This window comes from Ascoidea rubescens (assembly GCF_001661345.1).
Source record: "Ascoidea rubescens DSM 1968 unplaced genomic scaffold ASCRUscaffold_22, whole genome shotgun sequence".
Classification (NCBI taxonomy): domain Eukaryota; kingdom Fungi; phylum Ascomycota; class Saccharomycetes; order Ascoideales; family Ascoideaceae; genus Ascoidea; species Ascoidea rubescens.
The window spans coordinates 63,587-84,661 of record NW_017962934.1 but is presented as its reverse complement, the minus strand read 5'-3'; the positions used below and the strand labels follow the sequence as shown (position 1 = coordinate 84,661).

The 21,075-nt window shown below is 40.2% G+C and overlaps 2 protein-coding genes across 2 annotated transcripts; both read left to right on the top strand.

Moving 5' to 3' along the window:
* Nucleotides 1-17,852, top strand: ASCRUDRAFT_10605 (uncharacterized protein; the record flags this gene model as incomplete). The annotated part of the gene is made up of 11 exons (XM_020188636.1): nucleotides 1-51; nucleotides 1,582-1,640; nucleotides 2,466-2,650; nucleotides 3,263-3,454; nucleotides 3,862-4,022; nucleotides 6,470-6,834; nucleotides 6,969-7,098; nucleotides 8,272-8,491; nucleotides 16,457-16,671; nucleotides 17,244-17,275; nucleotides 17,681-17,852. 11 exons carry the CDS (start codon nucleotides 1-3, stop codon nucleotides 17,850-17,852), a joined length of 1,782 nt encoding a protein of 593 aa, XP_020044305.1.
* A 2,425-nt stretch (nucleotides 17,853-20,277) lies between these two features.
* Nucleotides 20,278-20,828, top strand: ASCRUDRAFT_130171 (uncharacterized protein). The gene has a single exon (XM_020189021.1). It carries the CDS (start codon nucleotides 20,451-20,453, stop codon nucleotides 20,769-20,771), a length of 321 nt encoding a protein of 106 aa, XP_020044304.1. The 5' UTR covers nucleotides 20,278-20,450; the 3' UTR covers nucleotides 20,772-20,828.
* Nucleotides 20,829-21,075: the final 247 nt, after the last annotated feature.

The following is a 21,075-nucleotide window of genomic DNA, read 5'->3' as shown; positions in this document are numbered from 1 at the left end:
ATGGCAAGAATTGATTCTGAAGGTAATGGTGCTGATATCTTGGCTAAGGGGGTTAGTTCTCCAGTTCTCTAATATCTCAATGATTTCCGTCAACGATTCGATTGATGATGGTTGTCGTCTTGGTCTTTACATGATATTGCTGTTATCTCTGATTCATTGTTTTTTTTACTTCATCTTTAATAATCGTCGGTATTGATTTATATATTTCAGACCGACAGTGCAGATGATATCCTCACCAAGAATAGGCTTGTTTTGTTATTAATGTTCGATTTAATTTCAAAAATCTTTAAGCTGGTATTACAAAGCACTATAATTCTCATTTTATTTGTTCATTCCAAAATTCATTTATTCTTCTATTGGTTTTGCGGTTAATGATATATAAATGTCATTGATTAGAGGCTGAATAGCTGCTGCGAAAAATCGGTGTTCGCAAACAAACGAACCAGCTAACTAACGAACTGGCGCCGTAACTTTCTGCTAGCCCAAAACAATCAGTGCCCATGCCTTATTGCATCAACGTTAGAAAATCCTTCTGAGTGCAACAGACATTACAGTATTTCAAACTCAGTCAATTAACTCACCTCAAAATGGTTTCTTTTGGAAACCAGTGACTGAGATTTGAACTCACCTCACTGCGCCCGTGAGCCGAAATCTAAAGACCACGATTCGCACTCCACCAAGTAGCCGCTGTCCAAAAGATATCAATCGCTTGCAAGATCAGTCAAATGTGAAACTGCACCGACCTGCTTCTTTCACAACTGGTCAGTGAGTCAACGGCGGCTGATGGAAGGCTCCCGGATGTCTTCATTCCGACTCACCTACGATATGACCGGTACGCTTCCCTGTCACTCAGTGATCCAACGCAGTTCCATTTAAAAAAAGTGGTCATGTCTCATCTGTTCTTTATTCCAATATAGTGCTTTACATTAATATATCATCATGTGTTCGCCAAAACCAATACCAGTTGATAAGGCTGCCGGAAGCATCCCGTTGAATTCATTCAGCTTCTCGGGCTCGCTAAATGGTCTGCTCCGGTGACGCTCTGTCAACTAACGTTGTTTTGCTCAATAAGCGGGGCAGGTCTTGTCTGCTCCGTCGTTTTTTCTTACCTACGTCTTTACCTTGATATTTTATGATGGATTTCCTGCATAGATATCCGCCAAATTCGAGAATCATCGCTGCGTGATTGGGAATACCTAATTGATAGGCCTTACATTTCTACTTGGGTTTCTGCCTTGAATCACAAAGTTGGTTAATTCAATCCGTTGGCCCAAGTCCTTATCGGACAAGATGTCAATCTTGATGGTGTTGACGATTAAGCCAAAACGAATGTTGATTGGAGTTCATTTGGAATAGGTTGGTTACAGGCGGATTAAATCCAGCTGAATGGCAAAAGTTGCTTTACAATGAAAGGCGTGGCCGTCAAGTATTGGATAACTTCTAGATGCTTCAAGGTACGATTTGCTTCCAATCTGCGACCTTTAAAGCCAGGACATTCATTGATAGTAACTGGCGAAATAGATTACTGAATTAAAGGATTTCATTAAATACTTTAATAAATTCTATTGCGATATTCTCAAGGTCGACAATACTGATGAAGTTGCTGTGAATCTCCATGCTTGCTTTGTTTTGAATCCCACGTACGTGCAAAAGGATCTGAATTAATTTCCCCAATTTTACTTGATTTCATTTATTGATGCCAGGGTTTGCTCAATTATTTTGGTGTAAGAGCAGTTCTTGGTAGCCCAGGATCCACGGCGACAACTTCATTTGGTAAAGAGCCGGTCAAAAAGCCAACACGATTAAAAACGAGATGCTGTCGTTGTGGCTTAAATGGAAATTTGGTTACTAAATGATTGGGACAGAGGCCAGCTTTTGCTGGATTTTCACTTGCGGCTGATGCTTTTACCACCGTACTAGTCCTGCATGCTCTGGATGTTGAACAGTCACTGTTTGTTTTGTCGTTCAAGGTAATTAGCTAGCTGATGTTCAATTGCAAACGGTTGTATTTTGATTTTGGTGCTTCCCAAAATATCTCCGCTAACAATATTTGGTTCAGCGAATTAATTTGTCATTCAGGTCAGATTAATGATATTGGTGACAGTGTGGTTGAAATCAAACGATTTGGGGCTGTGACGCCCTTGAGTCGCATATTATTGGAATATGGTCTTATGCGTCCAATGTTGCAAATTTATTTTTAAAGGCACTTGCTACAAATAAAGATCCCCGCTGTTCATTCAAAGTTCGTTCTGCGAATTTGTCTGTGGTCACGGCTTCAAAGGAGCAGCGTCACCACATTATGAGTGGTTCGTTATCTCATCTGCTGTTGCGTTAATTACTACAAATGGGCATGACGGATCTGTTCATGGAGGTCACAATGTTGCAAGCGATATGGCCGGAATCCATGCTGATTCAATAGATTAGCCACTTGCTGCTGGTTTGAAATCTGAGTATTATCCGACCAGATACGCCACTTCAATTACTAATAGGTCGTTTGTTACACACGTCACCGCTGCTATAAAGAATTCTCACGGTGACACTGTAGGGCCAACGCCTGTTGTTGCTGATGACGAGAGATTGAATCTTCTATGCATTGATGATGATTACTCAAAAAACCATGTCGCTGCTCCGACTAATAACCAAACATTAGGTGTTGGCCGGTAGCTTACTATAGTCTATTGAAACAAAATATATTGCATAATACGGTTTTTACTGTCTACTCCGATAATGTGATCTCGACCAACCTTTCAAAGATGTTTGTAAATCTGAAAGAATCAAAGAAGAAAAGTCTGTTGCTTATGAGCCTGATCAAATGGAATCCCCGATCCATGCCCCCGATCAATTAAGACAATGACTGGTCAATGATATTAAAGTAAATGTTCTAGATTACTTGCAGAATGAAAATCTGACGTGTGCTGTTTGCAGTGTCTTTGACATTTTTAATTCTCAGGATGCATGGCCATGTTTTGTCAACAACTTTACAATTATCTTAAGCAGAAAAATCGTCTCCAGATATGTTAAAGGATTTTGGATCAGCCGGATATTCTCTGAACTGCAAACAAATCAAGCAAACGCAGTAAGTTGCTACATTGGTTTCATGCGCTTCTGATAGCCAAGAGATGAGTCGAACGGCCTAAAGACTGTACAATCCGTATATCAGGTATTTTCCTGTCAGCTCTCTTTGTCGCTTTCATGAAACCAGAGTTTTTACTACACAGCCATCATTTGCTGCCAATAAAACATGAAATTTATGCTACCTTAGATGAATCCGGTAGTGCTGGTGCCTTTTCAAGGAGAAATCTGTCCAGTACTATTAACTACCAGAATAACAATATTGCATTTGCTTCTGACAATGCATCTAAAAATCACTATATTGAGAATGATCAATATTTTGAAATCACCCAGATGTTGAGAAAAATGACTCTCTCATTGACTATCACCAGCATTGAAAGCAGTCAGTGTGATCCGCAGATTAGACTGATCAAGATGCTGATTCTAACAGTGGGGCTGAATCAGATATGGACTAACTTCCTTGAACAGAAGATGTTCGTCAAAAAGATCTGACAGGCATCGAAATTGGGCTTAATTGTTTTTCATTTAATTCGAAAGATACCATTAAGCACAAGTCATCTGTCACTTGTTTGGCTGCTGCTCTTAATGCCGCTACTACTACTTAAAACTAACCTTGCAGACCCAATGTGCAGAAATGCTTGTAAATAGAGTTTAAAGGAATGGTATAAAACAATATTTATATTTTGGTTGATCTTTTCTTTTGAAAAATCTCTGTCGGTGGTGGTGAAGAGTTAGCAATAACGTGAATACCAACTGGTGACTTTGAAAAGGTGCGAGTAGTTTCTCAAGGGTTATCTCAGCTTCAAAGTATTGATTATTGTGGATCATTCAGTCCAGCAAATAGGCATGAAGGAGTTGGAGTTCCTCCTGCTGTTGCAGCATCAAGGCCGATCAAGCTTCATCAAAGAGATGTCACCACTGCATCCTTTCATGGTGATTTCGAAGCTGAAGTTTACAAAACACGGCCTCCCGCAATTGTTAACGGAAAATTTGGTTAGAAAAATTGGATGTCGCACAAATCAATTAATGGAATGAATCATTCTCATTTTCGTTGCTACGATATAAAGCTAAATGTTCTTCCATTGTTCAGGTTTCGATAAAAATCACCTCAACATCCTGTCATCTCTCATTCATCCAACAGACACCACTATAAGGAACGAGTATAAATGTTTGGTCTTGCCATTGCCGGTTCATCGGATGCAATAGTTTAGCTGGTGAAATTCAATATGAGCTAATCAATCATCCGATAGATCCGGGAGTAATTCCGGGTCGCCTTCCTAGACTTGACGTTGCTCGAAGAATCGAGCGGATGTCGGGATGTATGAAATCCAAGTGCAGAATGGCGCATCAAGAGCTCAAAATGGATGACTCTCGGTGACATCCATCACAACTGATGATCAACCATTGAAAGTGCTACTTAAACAGATGGCTATGCGTCAGATGCTGAAGGGCCATTTCTTTCAAATGCATTGTTGGATTGACGCTTCTGGATGCAAATCTTTTCCGTATCGATTTTGCTTCTGCTGCACGCAAACTTTGTTGAAATGTTGGGTCACCATGCAAGATCCTTTTATTTTGGGCTAAGAAGGTGAGGGGATGTTAAAACTCAAACCGAATAACTGTTTATTAAAAAACTGCCTTTTTCAATCGAGTTAGGGGGATACTCTGAATGCGATTGGGCTGCAGTGACTCGAAATCGAAAATCAGTTGGTGGATATAAATTGCTCTTTAATCAAACTACAGTTACTTGGATCTCAAAGACGCATGCGTCAGCGGCTATCGTCAGTTGTGAAGCTGAATGCATTTCTCTGACCGATGCAGTCAAATACAATGCTGCTCCAAGGCAGGTCTTCAAATATAATGGAACATATGATCAAGGACCAGTGGTATATTCTATGACAATTCTGTTATTTTCTTCCCTATCAACTCCACCAATCACAGAAACTGCAAGCATATTTCAATCACGATTCTTTTTGATAAAAGGTTGTGCAGTGTTGGTTTTCTTTTACAAGGGTTAGTACTAAAAGTAGTGCTGCTGCATTATTGCAAAAGGCCGTTAGAGCAGCAGTGAATACATATGGCAAACAATTCCTTCGATGATTGAATTGTCGACTGTTCTACTTTTTCTGGTATGCGTTGCATTGGCTTCAACTGATTAATATTGACGTTTTCATTTTTTGTTGGTTATACCGCAGTTCTGTCATACATTTGTTTGACTGTGTGCGATGATATTACTTCTACAACTGTTAGAGCTTGAATCCATTGCTGGCTTTCTTTTTCTTTTACAAAACGATTATCTTGGTAATATGGAATACTTGGATTTAGAAGATATTTGGGTTTTTCTTGACTCTCTTACTAACTTATTTTAGATTAGCAATTGACTTGATACTGGACTCAAGATTGTAGCCTGAACAGTGGTGCCCAAAATCCGTGTTCGCAAACACCGCAAGAGGCAAACAAGCTCTCCATGTAACGTTCCTCATTGACAAAAACTCCAACCCTCCATGGCACATTCCTTCATTGGTTAGAAGACCCTTTGAAATGCGTCGCACATGGCGGTATTTCAAGACAACACAATATTCTCACTAAAAAATGGGGTATTTAGACTGCCGTGATTGGGATTCAGTTCCGATGAGCGGTGCCCGCAAGCAGATCTCTTGAGGCGATGTCTGGCACTCACACCTGGTAATGACTCGGCCAACGCGATCCGTCCTTTGCAGATCTGAAAATGTTTGTCTACATTGACATGTTAGTCCAGAGGTCGGCCAACCCGGCGACAGAGCTGATCTTGTTGTGAGTTGCCGCAACGTTTCCACTCTGTTACTCACTTTTTGCCACCAGTCAGCGCTCGTCACTCTCCGTGATGTAACGCCGTTCTCTACAGATGAGGCCGGCGGATTATTTTGACGTTCATCATTCTTATTGCGATCTTCATCTCAATTTAATACGATCAACATTCGACATCTGTTAATGGGCCGAATTGCGAATGCTCGCTAGCCAGAATCCCAAAAAGGAGTTGCTGTTGCTTGCTAATCGAATTGGTTCCACGCCTGAATTTAAAACCTGCTCTGTTTGGATTGTTGCATCAAGGATTCATCAAATAAAGTTCTATTTTGGCTGATGATGTTAATGGGGACTAATTTAAGGTTTCCTTCGATTTGATTTGCCATACGTTGGATACAGGTCGATTAATTTTAGTCGTATTGGAATCCGTAGTGTACAATGACTGCTATCCCCTTCAACCTTTGATTAACATGGAAAAACACTAAGATACCAGTGGTTTGCATCCTCTCATTACTATCTCCAGGTTCCCCTCTTTAGGTACGTGGCAAAAGACAATATCCAATAAGAAGGATTGGATTAAGTAGTTTAACTAATTTTAATGCGGTAGTTTAAGTTCTACAATGCTGACCAACGAGGGGCGATTCTCTATGCTGCTTCTGATTCGGACATCATGTGGGCTGGAAGGGTTCACACTCAATCTGCCGATCTTCACAAAACTAAATCTACTGATGAAACAATGTTGGTCAACATTCTTGGTGATGTCCCATTTGCAGAAACCTCTGGTTCAACAGCATTAGTCTTTGTCGCAAAGGGACCATTCAAAAGACTGAAACAAAAAAGAATGATAGGCTATCTTTGTCACAAAAAGGGATATTTAGCAAGGGAGTGGATCGCACTACTACCTGTTTCAGCTGGATCGTCAGTTAGAGCCGATGCATCTGCTGTTGTTGCTGATTTGGGTGTCCCTAACAATCATCAGTCGGTGTTTCATTGCACATTAGAAGTAACTTGCAACCTGATAACCAAAACAAATAGTACTTTTTGGAATTTCGTGCTTCCCATCATATCTCTGCAAACGGTGATTGATGTAGCAATTTATGTCGTTATTCCAGGCATAATGAAGACATCCGTGACACAATTGATCTTCTCAATGAAATTGGTAGTGTGATCCATTTGAATAATGGATCCGTAAAATATGTTCAATATGCCTCCGATGATTCAAATATAATTTCAATATCACTAGTAATCTGTAAAGAGACAAGAATCGTTTTTGAAAGATAATTGTGTTTATTGCATTGGTGCATTCCCTGAAAATGGAGCGGCGTCAGGACTTTACGATATTCATGCCGTCCGATTTGTTGTTCTCTGTACTGCTACATGCAGGCATCATCTATTAGATCACGCAGGTGTGACTTTTGCCAAAAATAGATTCTAACTCTATGGAATCTCTGCCGCTGCTGATTGAAAATGTGAGTCTTGTTTTGAAGAAAAAGCCACCAAAATCATTAATAAGGCGGCTACAAGACAGGACTCTGCTGCACTTGATCATCTTCATAAGGAACTTCTTTGCGCAATGCAAGTTGTATCAGTTGATCAGAATCCTGATTGTCTCATTATTGTTGATAATCACTACAAATATGTGGTTGACGCTCTGATTGCTTCACCAATTTCAGCTGTTGCGAGATATGTATATTATATTAGATATAGTCAACGACTATGGGATTAAGCAGCTCATCCTGCCAGATTTGATAACTAGTTTCCATTCAGGCGTTTCAAATATTTTTGTCAATCTGATGGAATCAAACTTGAAATGTCTCCTCCGATCAGTCTCATTAAAATTCAATCGCTGAATGTTTGCAAAAGCGAATCATGACAAAGACCAAGACAACATCAATTAACACTGATGTTCCTCATTACCTGTCGAATGAAGCAGTGATCTGTCCTGCGGGTTTGATGAGTTTGCTCACCACAATACATGGGGCTCTTCCGACTACGCTTTTTAGGTATTTCATGGAAAAAAAATTAACTGCTGCTATGTCGAAAATCTTTGGATGTAGCTCTTACGCAAATATTTCCAATCAATTCAAGCCAAGCAAAATAAGAGATACTAGTTTCAAATGTGTTTGTCTTGTCTACGAAATGATGAAAACGGCCCACAGAGTGTACCCTTTTCAAAAACGCCGTGCTTCTGTCACTTCCTTTTGTCACGATGTTTAAACCTGATATTCTTTTGACGAGCCATTTCTTGGTGCCATGGACACCACAATTTCGTGTGCTGTTGCAGCTACACCTATTGCTGCTGGTTGTACGAGAAGAAGTCGGTCCACGGCTAGCAAAGACAAACTCAACAGTAATGCAATTACTTCAAAAGATACATGAAAGAATCACTACAACGCAGATCATGAGTATACTGAGTTCGACTATAATGATGAAGGTAGAAATGGTCCCGATCACAATGAATTGGATTCAAGGCACTCTGTTGGATCTGCGGATGGTCCTGCTCAAGTTGCCAAGGATAACACCGGTGTTGAATCTGAGATGGACTACTTTGCTTTAACCAAAAGAGTTCTTCAAGAAGAAATTGATGGGATTGAAAATGAATTTGAATGTTTTACAACTGAATTCAACAATACTAGTAAAATCAGTTTTTTTGAGAAATAAAGGGATGCTGCCTCTATTGACGCAACTTCTGTCAAAACAAGTCTTGCAGATTTGATCCGAATATTTGCTTGTCATTCTAAGCATCAGGCAAAGCATAGTAATAGTAATGACCTGTTAGGTAACTTTGTCTCTGCAAGAATCCTGTTGCCACTCTTTGATTATTTACAAAACAGTCAGCACCAGGTGGTAAATATATAGCAGATAGACTAGCTGCTCAGGGGCTTTCTCATTTTGAAAGTACTGATTATACGAAAGGATTCGGGCGGTAGTTACATATGTACTGTCATAGCCCTTCATGCTGTTCCACAACGATTGACATTCATAGTTCATTAAATGGAAATGACAACTGCATCTCTTCATGATGATATCGACGCTAACATTTACATGAATGACTGTGCCGAATTTGTGAACGGTCAATATCGTCTGAAAGAACGGAACTCACACAAAGCAACGTATGGACTCAAATATTCTTTTATTTGTTGGTAAAAAGCATGCTAACGCCTCTTCAATTGTTTGCGTTTCAAGACTCACAAGCAGATCATGGTGTCCGTTTGCATTAAAGGAAAAACAACAGCCGCATGAAAGGATTATATCTGGATGATGATAGTATTGCGGGATCGTCAGCGGCAATGGACAAAGGGGTCAAATCATATTTCAATTCATTGTTCAAACCAAATGATTTTGAAGCAAATCAGAGTTGTCATGTTAAACTTGATCTAGCTCAAACTAAAGTCAGTATTGTGGTATCTACGAAAACTTATATTTGACTGATGGATCAACTGTTCAAGTTGGTTGACTTCAATTCGGAGGCTATAACTCCGATGATCTACCCAGACAAGGTGCTACTTGTAACAAATGGTTCAGAGTAAGATGCTCTAAAGTCATCACTTCACAGATGAATTGGTCGATTGCTTCTTTAGGCGGAGAGCTTATATCAGTACGATATGGGGTTTAGAGTTCTGTCAGTCAGCCAATATCATGGTTCGGCATTCTTGATCCATTTGTTGTAGCAAAGCCATAACAATATAGTGAGGCAAACAGGAGCGCAAAAAGAAATCCGAGAAAGATGTCAGAAGCCCCTACTATTGGAGAGTGGGTTAAATTACTGAACGTGACTGGAGCAGACCGGTGACAGTCAAGGTGGGACGGAATGTGGTGAGCCGGGTGCACAGATCAAATTTTTCATAATATACTTAGGTCAACAACCATAACCGCAAAACAGCTTACTCGATATTGCCAAGCCCTTCTACAAAGAACTGGCTTAGATGACAGGCAGTCACGTGAGCAGATCTGTGACCCACACGAAGATGCCGGATGGCGACATCCGGCAGGTTCACAAATCTTGTAGTCAATCCACTATATTTTATGAACGACAAAGAGTATTTAAGAAAACACAACATGGAACATCCAGCCAGCATCATTTACAAGTGATGCGTTTAAATTAGAAAGCATCACCGGACCATACCAGTGACCAATACCAGGGACAAAAATGATGACATCGGAGTGCCTCAAAGCAACCCTTTTCATCCCCGTTATCAGATCTCCGAGGAACTTCAAATGCTAGTCGAATATCTTAAAGAGCCGGCAAAGGATGGTTGTGGTTGGTCGAAAGGTTACCAGGTGCAAATCCGAAACATGGCCTCCTGGTATCCGCTTACAGTCGTGGTAAAGCGTGTTCCAATTCCAAACACGGCAATCTATAACAAAGCATCTTGGGATGAAAAAAATGAGTGCATTGAAATACAGCCGTATTCGTTCCAGCAGGAAAAGGCTTCCAACTCTGGAAGCAAAGACGCATGCAGTCTTGATTTGGATTGTTCGTCAAGAACGATGTTAGTCCTGTTTGATAGTTCGCCTGTTTCTTTGTTCGCAAACACCATTTTCGCTGAGCCAGTTTTCTGGCTACAATCATGGACTCATGTATAGATTCAAAAGCTGGACGAGAGCAAATGAATGAAAAAAGCAAAAGATAGACATATCGAATCAAAATGAAAGATCTCTATAATTGCAACATAAACATTCTTCCCATTAAATTGAGTATCCAGTAATACATCATCTGGTTCCGTTGTAGAAATATTAACACCACAGTTCGTCTAACGAATATACAATAATACTGTGGCGCATCCAACAAGAATTCAAGCAAACAATAATATGCAAGTCAAACCAAAGAGACGGATCCAACAAAACCGAAACTATCGACAACTGAATCTTTGAAGCAACATATTGAGATATTTGATCACTGGAGGTATTAGCAATTTATTGAACATATTTGCTTCGCTACGTTAGTATCATCTCTGGCAAGAGTAAAAGCAACTTTGCACAACCCTCAAATAAAATGCTACCGGATTCAAATAAGCTTGGAGTTTCAGTGATTGGTGAGATGCTAGCCAAGGCGATAGATAAATTGTTGTCATAATATATAATTGGGGTTTTAACATTTGCACCGATATATCTAAAGGGCTGCATCAGGAACCAGATTTCTTTGACTGTTTCAACTAGTGAATTGTATTCAGGGTCGCAAATCAGAAACACCACTGAAGCCTGCGCTTTTGAGTTGCAAGGAGATGGTTTTTCATTATTTGGGAATCAAAACTACATACTGATTTTCGATCATCGATGTCACCAGCCCAATCACTGTCAGTGTATCGAAAACAATTATGAGAAGTAGAAACTTTGTAGTAAACAATTATTGGATATCAGCTCAGATATCTTAAGCCCCTATTAGCAGACTTTACATGGATTTTCCTTCGTAAAACAACCTATCGACTGAGTTAGTATTCAGCCAATACAACATCACGGTCAATAAAATTTGTAGTTAGAAACACCATCCCAACAATTCATCTCTACAAAGTTTTCTCTTCAGCACTTAGCTGATAGTAAACTGTCTCAAGTAGCACCTTCAATGGGTCAATTATCATTGTAGTTGGCTGCGATCCAGACTCATCCAGTTTGATCCTTAGACCGATCAGTCTGAGGGGGTCCCGATAGAGACTGAAATACCGTCGTTATCTTATGCAGCGACAAGTCCAACTAAGCAACCCCAAATTACACCAAAACCTTTCGTCTTGAAAAATCAACTGATATATGATTGTATCGGCTTCACCAACACATCTCAGGATCCGGCGGTAATATCATTATTCGAGCTTAATTATTGCATGCTTTGGTAGGTTTTTTTCAGAGACAAAAGGCATCATGATAGGCTGAAACGGATTGAAAGGCATGTGAATACGGAGAATTCAGATTTTCATTCCGCACGAAAGTGGAAACCGATTGAGCCCACAAATTGTATTGTCAAGCGTTTAAATTTTTAGATGATGCTTAGCACTAGCAAACCCAGCAGGTAATTTCATGTAATTTTTAGGGTCGATATCCCGATGAACACCCGCTGCTGTGAAAATCTTTTGATGAGCCATCAATGATTTTATTGCTGCATCGGCATGAAGTCTTCTGTGGATTACATTCCCATTAAATTGACTAAATAATTCACTACAATTAACATTTTAGAACGAAAACGACCTTGACCGGGTAGTCTAGGACTTTGCAAATTCAGCAACTAGTGTTGACTTCAATGTTAAGACCCAACGACAGCCAACAGGTTCGTCTCCAGAAGAAAAATCAAACAACAAGTACTCATTGTTATCAAGCGATGGCTGAAGCCCCGATTGACACGCCACTGTGTAGAATGAATTGGGAGGATATGGATTAACAGTAGTAGCGGCAATAAGGGCAGCTGCCATATATGTCAGAAGAGGCCTGGCTTGCAATCGTTTTCTTTATTCATTGGTAAGCCATTTCCGTTCACGTTTAATGACATCAAGATAACCTAGACAATTTCCTTTATTTCGAGAAAGTTCGGCCATATCAAGTTAAGCGGCAGTATTAGCATCGGCAACCTCATCAGCATGATACAAAAATTGAACTGTCCTTGTGAAACCAATTCATTGCCTTCACCTCGATCTGTTTTTTTATGGTTATAGCCGATGTCAATATTTTTATCTTGATCGTTCAAGTTACCGTTTGATCAGTGGTATGAAGCAATTGCAGTCGTCAAATGATAGTAGTTGCTAGGTGAGGGCTGATTTCTTTTAATCACACCATCAGTAATACGTGTAACTCCACCGGCTGTTGGAATCGTTGGATTATTCGCAGTAATTGATGGCTGTTTAATTGAAACGCACGGTTTTCCAAAGCGACAAAAAATCCGGGCAACAGCGCAGCTGATATTCGAACCGTTGACTCTGTAGGCCTCTCTCCTGATTTCGTTGCTAACAAGAACACAGTGGACACCGGTATCACATAACATGGGCTGCTTGAGTTCTTTGGGAATCACCACAGGATCCCCTCATGCAAGCACCTTCAAGATGGCAGCAGTGAAGTTATTTCGATGAAGCAATGCAAATCATTTTGTATAAATAGCCCCATGATTTGCGGGAGTGATAATCATCAAACCCACGGCGGACGTCACCGCTCCATTTTATAAGTAATGAGGAGCATCAAGTTTAATTAAAATTGTCCTGGGATTTGTCTTGATTCTTCGTTGCCAACATTCAATGAACCCATTTTGATGAGACTCATAACGAACTGTCATTTCATCTTTCATTCATTCAGATTCACAAAAATATTTCAAGAGCTTGAATGCAAACGAGCTATCAAATCGGACAGAACGTGCCAGTTTAACTCAAATTCGTTAACTAAATTTAATAAAATGCTACAACCGACAACAGGCAATCATCGTGTCTCAATCAGACCTGCAGCAACCGATTCCATGAATTCACCAACAAATCAAGGAAAAGAACGACTTTTATCAATAGCATCAATGGTCGGTGACCAAGCAATATCAACATCCAAAAAGCAAGTAGCAGCGGTCGAGTGTCTTGCACACGACTTATTATTGATTTTAATGGATTGTCTTTTGAAAAGTATCCAGAGTCGGAACCAGCTGCCGCAGATTTGCCAAAATATTGTGGTGTAACTTTAACAAGAGTCACACATAAACTTTCCAAACGTTGATGCCAATTTGAAGTCATTCACGCATCAGAAAATGGGGCAAAGAGACAATCATAAAATTTTCAGCCGGTTTTCTTAGTAGCCAATTCTCCATTTAAATAAGAACAAACATCTTTAAATAAAAAGCAACCCTCTCTATTTGTGGAAAGAAAGATTGAAATCAGATATGCACCGTCAGGAGCACTAAAACCATATTCCAATGATTCATCATTGAGATGCATCCAGTACCACTACCTTGGACATCCATGATGGTGACACCAATAGCGGCAGATAAACTTGAACTGGGAATTAGGTAGCTGAACAAGGCAGCGTTAGCAGAAATCTGTTGAGATGCACCTGAGTTAGGATAGAACTGTTTAAAGCACAACATCGAGTAGCAAGTGACATTCGACGAACAAGGAAGCAGCGACTGATCAACGCTGGCCGCATCCTGCACAGCTGCACAAGAAAATGAATCTGTTGGATCTCTTAATTTAACGGAAGGCACCGGGATGCCAAAGCGTTACTAACGAAATGTCCTCCTTTGTGAGAACGACTAAATGTCATTTATTTTTGCTTTGGCTTGTCCAATGGTTGGTTACCAACAATGAATGACACTGATGCTGCTGAGCCACCAGCAAATGCATCAATTTCAACATAGTTGGCCACAGCCTTTCAATCGGAGAATCAAATATTTTGAAGGTCTCCAAACTGAGTAAGAACTTTTACAGTGTAGGTAGTGTGCCAAACAGAAGGAGCGAAGAAAGTAAAAGCAACGACATCAGCATTTTAGACTTTGAGAAAATTGCATTGCAGTTCATTAATTAATTTATTTGAATTCATTTTTTGGATAATGTATTTTGCCACCTACCAGAAGTAGGTGACCTGGCAACAATGATAACAGCTTCAACCGAGATAGAGTCATAGATCTTCACCAAGTTATCTGACACATGATGGTCATACCAAAATTGTTCAGCATCGTATATAACGCAGCAGGAAGTATCCCGTCAGCAAGCAACCTGAGGCCAATCGAATGAAAGTGATCTTTAACTTTGTCTGAATCTACATCTTTAACTTTGTCTCGGTCTTCATCTTTAGAAACACTAATTCCTTTTACGATAAAGGCTTGGACGAACGGGCAAACAGAACAATTTTGAGATGGAAGACCGCCGCTCTACAATAGCGTTTGCTTCATCCATTAGTTTATCGGATTGTTGCCAGCAAACATTTGCAATTTGGCTGATAATCTGTTGTGGCAAATTGATGGTAATATATTAACGTAAAAAACAATATCAAAAAAAAGATATTAGAAGACATTGGCAGCCCCTTTTATAAGGAATCTGGTCAGAACGTAGAGGGTCAGTGGAGCAGACCGGTGAAGAACAGCCAGGGACAGAGTATGGGCATTAGGGTTATGACCAACATTATGTACTGCGATATCAATTCCGCTATGAACTTGGATAACCATCCCACCAAACAGCAAATCCATAATCATATTTCAATCAAAAGTTATGTTATAAGAGGGATCTGCAATGTTGCTTTTACTTGTGCAAGAGTTGATACTAAAAGTAGTAGTGCTAGTATTGTTACAACGGCGCTTAGCGCTACAGTGCTCACACACTTCAAAGAATTGCTTCAATGATTGAATCGTTGATGGTTGTGGTATTGTTGTTTGGGTCGTTTTGGATTTAGCTCAATATTCTTGTTTGTATTATTTTGTGTTACATAAGCTAGATTAATGCTATTGCTTTGCTTGATTGACTGTGGTGATATCATTTCTACAAGCCTTCCAATATCAATTAATTACGGGCTTTGCTTTTCCATTTTGATAATGTGTAAGTTGGTATTATAAAACCCTTTCTCTTACTTTTAATCTGATTAAGCTGTCGTATCTAATTCATTTTTTGTTGTTTAGCGTATGATTTTATGTAGGGAGTCCATGTTGGTGGCCTGAACACAATTGTGAGCGACCCGCAAGTCCACATTCCCTGCCTCGGTGTCTCTCACAGGTCAGCTTCAGTGAGACTTCGTGATTTGACCTCAGTCCTTGTAAAAGGGGCCGCCGATCCCTTTCACGTTCGATTTTTTATGCACTTCTTTAGCTTAATATATTAACATGGATTCACTAAAACAGGCTATTAGCAAAATTGGGAATGTCGGCTTGCAGAAATCATCGGATCTAATGCACGATAACAAATTTATTGTTGAGCGGCAATAATCAACTACAAATCTTCTCAGTTTTGTCCGACGATTCCAGCCTTTATCAACAAAAATGCTATTTTTGCTGATTATATTGAATTAGGCAAAGCTCATGTTGCTTTCGATTTCTCTTGCCATACTTTGGTTACTTGCCGATATGATTCAGCAGTATTGGAAGAGGTGCTTCCAATAGATGATACTGCTGTGAAGTACTAGAAATCTTGCAAACGATATTTGGTGCTATTGGAGTGAAAGGTGCTTTTATCATTTCCTGGTGAATTACTTCTGCTAGGCGGCGAAATACATTATCCAATAGAAGGTATTACATTAAAATCAATAAGGAATTTAATTGCAATATTTTTAGGGTCTTCATTGAAGACTAAGTTGCTGCCATTGTAAATGCTGCTTTTAATTCCCACGCCACCAATGCTGAAAGAGTCGTTACTCAATTTACCAACCCTCACAATTATATATTTGAGATGCGATGGATTGACCAAATCATTGCGGTGGTGAAGCATTTGCTGGCAGCTGCGATTTAACAGCGATAGCCCCTTTGGGTAAAGAACTGATCAAGAAGGCAGAACAAATTAAAATGACATGCTACCGTTGACACAATAAGGGACGTTCGGCAAGAAAATATTTGGCACCACGGCCAGCTACTGCTGGATCATTAATAACACCCAATCTTTGTGCTAATGCAGCTGCTCTGGATGCACCCAACGCTGCTAAGTCGCCGTTTCCGTTGTGGACAAAGATCCTATCAACTTGATGTTAAACTACAAACCGCCCTTCTTTAACTCTAGTGCTTCACAACTTATTTGTGCTGAAGCTGATTTGTTCACCTTCTCAAATCCTTATTCGGATCCAATTGCTGAAATTGGTGGCACCATTTTGGATCCCTCAGTTATTGGTACTGTAATGCTTCTGAACGATCAATCTTTAATGTATTTTCTCAATTCTATGGATGATGTATATCGAATTTTAGACTCACCTGCCACAAATAAAGGGGCGCGCTTTTCATTCAAAGAATACTGTGGTGATTCGAATGATGCAATACCTGCAAAGACAGCAGGACAACTTTATTGATTTCTCGTTGCCCCATCTGCTGATGGGCGGTTTACGTCAAGTCAGCATAAACAATTAGGTGATAGGGAGTTATCTTTCCATTGAAATATATCCAAAATTTCTGTCATTTCCGCTGCCGTGGTTTCGAAAAGTGATTGTCGTTTCAAAAGAGTAGCCGCCAAAACTACTAATCAGTTGTCTACAGGACTGCCCACAGCTGCTCTTGGCATCTTTATGATGATGTTGCTATGCCAATGGCAGTCCATGCTGTTCATTAATATCTATAGTTTATAACCGTTGTTGATGATCACTGAAGATAGAACATTGTTCCTCCAATTTCTACACGATGGTTAGCTGTTACCAGGTTTGTATATTATATCAAACATACTAAACGAGTATTGGATAGAACGGTTCATACTATCTGATTTGATATGCGGTTGGCATCCAAGCTGTTCGAGTATTTTTCTCACTCTAAGGGAATCAAACATGAAATGTCTGCTCCTTATGAGTTTGATCAATGTGGTTTCCGTGAACGCTGGCAAAGGACAATTAAAACAAAAGCTTGAACAATTAAATTGCAGCCACACTTCTTGATTACCTGTAGAATGAAGCTTTAGTGGGATCAGTGGCATTGATGAGTTCAATCCCCACAAATGATGGGGCTCTCTTCACTATGCCTTTAGAATTATTTCATGAAAAATAATCAACTGCAGCTATGTTCAAATAGTTTCATGTGCTGTTTACGCGATGATACTGAAGCAATTTAAACTAGCCAAGTCTGTGATACTAGTGTCCCCTTTCTGGTTGTTAGCTACTACATGAGAAAAAATGTGTACCGAATGTACAATCCTCATAAGTGCTGTCTTCTTCTCAGTTGCTCTTGTCGCATTGATGAAACCAAATTTCCTTTTAGAGATCCATCATTTCCTGCCGCTGAACAAGCATTTCCAGTTGGCGTTGAAGTTACACCTACTGCAGCTGGTGCAATGAGGCGCAACGTGTCCACTGCTACCAAACTCAATGATAAGGCAACTGCAATTGCCTCAGACGATACATCAAAAGATAACTCCAAAGGGGATGAATAATTAATTCTCAACGGCTCGGATGATAAAAAAAGGAATGGTGTCAATGGCAATCAGTTGAATTCTATGGAATTTCATCAGACCATCGATAATCCTGATTAAGTTTTTTATGCCAACCGAACTGCTGAATCAGATAAAAACCAACTTGCTAAAATCAAAAGGATTTGTTAAAAGGATTTTCACTACGTTGCAAATTTATTAAAATGAACTACAAACAATTTAAGTGATACCACTAAAATCAGGTCTCCTCTGACATAAATGGCCGCTGCCATTAATGCCACCAGGACTATTTATCCAAATCCTGCAGAGCCGATCTAAAATGTTGCAAGTCAATCATAGCTCCAAGAGATCCTTGAAACCAATACATACCTGTTGGCGGATTCCCTTTTTAAGAAAGACTCTGTTAGCCGTGGTTGCGTGCCAGACTGTGATTCTATTGCTTTTTAAACGGTTACATTGAAATGGTATTAGTGGGATGTGTTTGCATGTTCAAATTCTCTATGTTGCGTTTATCAAGTGCTTTTCATTTGCAGTTGATCTGTTTATAGTTTTGTGTTTTTACTAACTGTATTTTGGAGTCCATGATTGTGCGCTGAACAGCGATTCAGAGAAAAGGGTGTTCCCGAACAAAACAAGAGGCAAACTAACCAACATCACTGTAACAGTTGTGATGCACAGAGCAACAGATCTCTTTATGTCGTATTGCTTCAAAGGGCTGAAAGGCTTGTTCAGTGCCACATAGATCCCAGTATTGTCAAAACATCAATTTCTCTCATCGAAGATTATCTCATTTTGGAAGCAATAATTTATATTCCAACCACCGCCACTCGCTCGTGAGCGGATCCATAAAAGCGATAGTTTTCATTCAAACCGGGAACACGTTGTGCAAACGCGATTGGTCGGATATAGCATCTGTTATTTGTTTGACTACAATGAGCTGATTGTCTGAGGTCCGGTTACCAGCTTAAGGATGGCCTTTGTGATCCAGCCGAATGCCTACATTCGGTCCTTCAGTGACAATCACCGGACGGCCCACGTGACGCTAGCTGATCAGCTCTACCTTCCTATAAAACCGCCTGGTGATCTGTTTGCTTGTAATCTACCCTGGTGTCCACACTTAGTCCCTCGGTGTATGACACCGGTCGGCTCCTGTCTCGCTATGCGATTTAACGTAGGTCCTATGAAGGGGGCCGGAGACCGCCTCTGTGGGTTTTGCTTCGCATACATCTTCAGCTCGATAAAATATGAAGGATTTGCTACAACATGCTATGAGCCAAATTGCAATTGCTAGCTGGCAAGAACCGGAGTAGCAAGTGGATCCAACTAACTTTAGTATGTCGCTTTCGATCTTGAATCGCAAAGCTTCTCTATTTTGACCGTTGGTGAAACCCGTTATAATAGAAGGTATTATCTTAGCTGGCGAAGCTGATTGATAGATTGATAACGCTGCATGCTATTCCCTTCACCATATAATTGGAGGAATGGCCGTCAAGTTCTAGCTTCCAAGAGCATTTTGGAACTGTTGGTGTTGAGGCCGCTAAGATTATTACCAACTCATTTCTTTCTGGTGATTGGCTAAAACGATTGTCTAATTAACGTCATTACCATCAAATTTCTAATGAATTGTATTGCAATACTCTCAAGGTCTACAATGGTGAGCAAGTTGCCGCAATTGTTTTTGTTGCTGCTGATTCGAATTCCACCTCCGCTGAAAGGGTTTGTATTCAGCTTAAATATCCTAACAAAATTACATTTACTGATGCAGTGGTTTCGGCCAGTGAACTGGTTATGTTGCATTTGCTGATAGCTCAGTTTCAACAGCGTTCACTTCTGTTGCCAAAAGCGCATTCTAGAAATCCAAAGGAGAAACGATGACCTGCGGAAGTTGACATTAAAATGGACATTTGGTCAGTGGCTGCTTGCCACCACCGGCAGTTTCTGCCGGAGCATCACTTGCAGCCGATGTTTCTGCTGCAGTAGCCATTTTGTATGCCCCCACAGTTGATCAGTCGCTGTCTTCTTGGTTCTTGAAAGTAACTGGCAAGCTGATGTTGAATGCCAAACGGTTCTATTTTGATGCTGGTCTTGCCCAACATATTTGTGCAATCGCAGATTGGATCCCGGACTTCACAAATCACTCAGGAGTGATTGCAGGAATGGATGACCTTATCGTTAATGTTAATCGAATTGGTACCGTCATGATTGTGAATGCCGAATCTTTATATAATGGTTATTGCACTGCCAATGTAGCATAATGAACTTCAATTTCAGCTGCTGCACAAAAAAAGGCTTTTTTTTCGTGAAAACATCATTATGCATGTTTGAGTGGTGAGATAGGTAGTAAAAAAGCGGCTTCAGGTTCAGATGATTGCTTCTGAGTCACACCTGGTGTTGCTACAATTAGCACAAATTGGCATGAACGGTTAGCTCTAGCAGGTTGGACTGTTGCAAGAGATGTAGCCAAAACCAAAGGAGTGTCTGCTGCTGATGGTCAAAATCTGTGTCCTATCAGAAAGGAAGAACTAACAAAATTATTAATAACTTGTCGGCACGACAAGCATCGTGGCTAATGGTTTTCTTCATGTCGTTATATTTGGGCCAATGACAGTTGTTGCTGTCGTTCTAACCCGCAATTCTCTCACCATGTTGATGACTAAACAGGATATGCCGATGCTGCTCCAATTGCCACACAACCATAAGCCGCTCCAACGAAAATATAATATATTAAACTTATTAATCCACTATGCGCTATTCCAGTTCATACTGTCTGATTTGATAACGACTGTGAAGGGAACCTGTTTAATCGTTAGTGTCAATTTGAAGAAATCAAACATTAGATGTGAGTCTTCTTGGAGGTTCATAAGAAGTGAGTCGCTGATCGTCGGCAAGCAACAGATGTGGCCGAAGCCACGACAGTGCTAATTTGAGTTAATCTTGTTGATATCTTGTGAAAAAAATCAGTGGTATGGGGAGTGACTTCGATGAACTCATTCGCATTTAGCAAGTGACTTGATCAACTACTCCATTTAGTTATTTTATGAAGTAATATAAACTTCCGCGGAGTTAAATGTGTTTGGGTCCGCTGCTTTTTCAAAGCTCCCAATCACATCAACCAACTCAAGCTGGATGATACAAGTGTCCTCAGTGCTGGTGGAGGCTACGACATCATTGCCAAAATTCACAAAGTGTAGAATCATAACAACCGCTGTGTTGTTGTCAGGCTTTT